Below are 3,134 nucleotides of genomic sequence, written 5' to 3'. Positions count from 1 at the left end.
CTAAGTTGCTTTTGATACCATCCATTGCACTATCAATAGCTCAATTTAAGTTTGGATTAAAAGGAATATTTCTGCACTATGTTTCTCATAAGACATTGTTGTGATGCTTATTTTAATAAATGACAATAATACGTATTTTAATAAATGATTTGATGTAATACGTATTTTATTAAATGACAGCAGAGCCCTAATATCCGTCTAGCGGTTCCATGTAAAAAATTATGCATACTGTAATAAGCATTTTCTAAACATTCGTTTTTGATTATTTTCAGATGAATTTAAAATTTTCACAAGATGAAATTGATGGGAATATCCGTTTCACTTTTGTAAGTGTTTATAACTTTATTTCTCTTTTTTTCCTTTTTTTTTTGATACTACATTGAATGCGAGGAGAGGAAATTTTTTGAATATCAGGATAACAGAAGTTCACGAGATTACTATTCAATCTTTTGTATAACTAATTTGATGTTTCGCTTATTTACGAATTTAATGTATATATTTTCAGGATACTCTCAATGCTACTGTATGCATTAAAAATGGTGGTTTTCGGACAGTTATTAGTAGTCCAAATCGAGAAAATCGTCACCTGTTATCAAAAGCTATTGCTATTTGTTTGAAAATACTATGAAATCGTTGTTTATCATTCCTCTTGTTTGGTGTTATTGTCACTTGCATTTGATATGAGTTTGATAGTTTAAAATAGTTTTTTTATTTGATAAAATTAGCGATATTGACTTGCTAAGATATATATGGAACTAAATATTTGATTAGGAAAATATTACAGTGAGTGACCATCAATGATATTGTATTTAAGGAAGTCTTATGAATTGGCAGAAGGTTTTCTTTCTCTGAACTAAGTTTAGTTTTATTGTATTGTCCCTACCTCAATTATGTATTTTCTATGTATGTTATCTGTCAAACATCTCATGTACATGTACAGATTATTCATTTATATTGTACTGTTAGCATTCTTCATTTCCTGAAATATTTTTATATCATGAAGAATTGTTTTCATCAAGTTTCCGTTTCCAATAATATTATACATATCTTCAGTGCTGTTTATTAACCTTTACCCGGCTGGAAGAAGAAGGAAATAGTTTTATTTGTATCTAATTTTAATTTTAATAATAACTATGATTTATTATTCGTGAATATTAGACGTTAATTTTCGTTCATTCCTTGCAGTTTCATTCCATATTCTGTCTACCCTGCTTGAACTTCCAATCCTTTATGATGAATTTCGGGAACAAGAGGTGAAAATACTTTATGTATTGCTTTAATTATTGAGAAACGCATATGACACATGCTTAGGCGGAATTGTATCCTATTATAGTATTAAGTATGGAAAGGACTGTTTTATCAAAAAAGCCAACTGCTAATATAATGATAATACTATTACCGCGAGAGCATATGGATGTGAAGTGTGTACATATGAATTATTTCTTATTACAGTTTTACTTTAATATTATGAGACTAATTCATATTAGGTGATGATAACTACGTAAGCGATATATCAAAAATTACCATAAAATAGACTGTGATAAAATAATTTATGGCAAACAAGTTACGGTAAAGCGGTATTAGTACATGTGAAAATTTGCCACTCAATTAATCATTACACCTTATAGATATTCATCATAAAAAGAGAAAAGATTGTTATTACCTAATGAAATTCAGAAAAAAAGGTAAGATTTAAACAGTAAGTGAATATTATGATAAAGCTAAAATATTAAGTCATAGCAATATTGCACGGTTGATAAGATATTAAATTATTAGAATTTAATAAATAAATGATCAGAAAGGAGAAAATGAAAAAGTAAAGGTTAATAAAAAATTTGATCAAGACGAATTTTTTTTCTTACGAAGTTACGGAGTGAATTGAATATTTTTTCACTTTGAAAATTTCTTAATGTATTATGCAAATGTAAGGGAAGTGATAGAAAGTGTCAGTATGAAATTATCGACCTCAAAAAGCTGGAATGTAAATCTTCTAACATCAAAAACTCCTTATCAGGCTATTCTCTTATCAGTTAATCACTAATCAGATATCACGCATGTTTGAAGAAGTGATAGAAAATAACAGTATGAAATTGCTAAATCTCAAGTAGATGTGTCCTTTTTCATTTTTATTTCATTTTATTTTTTTTCAAAATATGACAGAAAGTTCTAACAGTTTGTCAATGTACGTACTGAAATGTTAAAATGAAAGAAAAAATTGCAATGAAAAATTTTAATTATAAATTATCAACTAAATTTCAAATATAAAATTCATTCCAATAATAGTAACATTAACGTATGAATGATCGCAAAATTCCTTTTGGCTCATTTTAACACTTATCACTTGTGTACTGATAAAAACAAAAGATTGAAGCAAATTTTGATATAAATTGATTTGAACAATTGTTATGGAAGAAGGTGCATTAAAATTAGTTTCTTATGCTTCGTTTCATTTTGATTATTTCAATTTCTTATATAATTTGAATTTAAATTTTACTTGTTTAATTTTGTATTTTTCTTGCTGTTTTTTTTTTATTTTATTTTTGATTGATTAATCGTATGGTTTATTGAATTTTTAAAAATGATTCAAGAAAGAAATGAGAGACTATTTAATTTATCTTTTTTTCTTTTTTCATTGCTCAACATTAAATTAATTACTAAATTGGAATCATACAATCAATGATTAATGGATAGAGGTGAAAGATTTGTAAAGAAATATAAGGAACGAAAAACTTTTGTTCTTCGTAAATTTCAATGATAGTCGGATAATATCTTTCGTAATTTTTTCATTTTTTTTTTTTTTGCTTCTAAATGTTCATTTTATGTGAAATGAAACAAATAAATCTTTTTTATTTTCTTTATATTTTTCCCAAAATTTTTTCAAATTTATTTTCCTTCTTTTTTTTTTTAAACTATCGTTGCATTACAGTAATTGGAAAGCCAAAAGAAAAAAAAATCCAATTTTTTTTAAACTGATTATTTGAATGAAATTAAATTTAATACTATTTCTATTTCAAATAAAATTTTTTCATCGAATATTTTGGTATTCAGTTTCACTAAAACAATATGATGATACTATGCCGGTATATTTGTCAACCATCCAATTGACACCATTTTTTAANACTGCATCTATTATA

At 25.8% G+C, this 3,134-nt stretch overlaps 1 protein-coding gene across 1 annotated transcript; it reads left to right on the top strand.

The window, feature by feature from the left end:
* Window positions 1-272: 272 nt before the first annotated feature.
* LOAG_17922 (hypothetical protein) lies at window positions 273-628 on the top strand (the record flags this gene model as incomplete). The annotated part of the gene is made up of 2 exons (XM_020450590.1): window positions 273-326; window positions 506-628. The coding sequence occupies 2 exons, from the start codon at window positions 273-275 to the stop codon at window positions 626-628; spliced, it is 177 nt and encodes a 58-aa protein (XP_020305709.1).
* Window positions 629-3,134: the final 2,506 nt, after the last annotated feature.

Source organism: Loa loa, assembly GCF_000183805.2.
Source record: "Loa loa unplaced genomic scaffold supercont3.152, whole genome shotgun sequence".
NCBI classification, from domain to species: Eukaryota; Metazoa; Nematoda; class Chromadorea; order Rhabditida; family Onchocercidae; genus Loa; species Loa loa.
The sequence above is the reverse complement of the archived record's forward strand: the minus strand, read 5'-3'. Positions and strand labels throughout refer to the sequence as shown.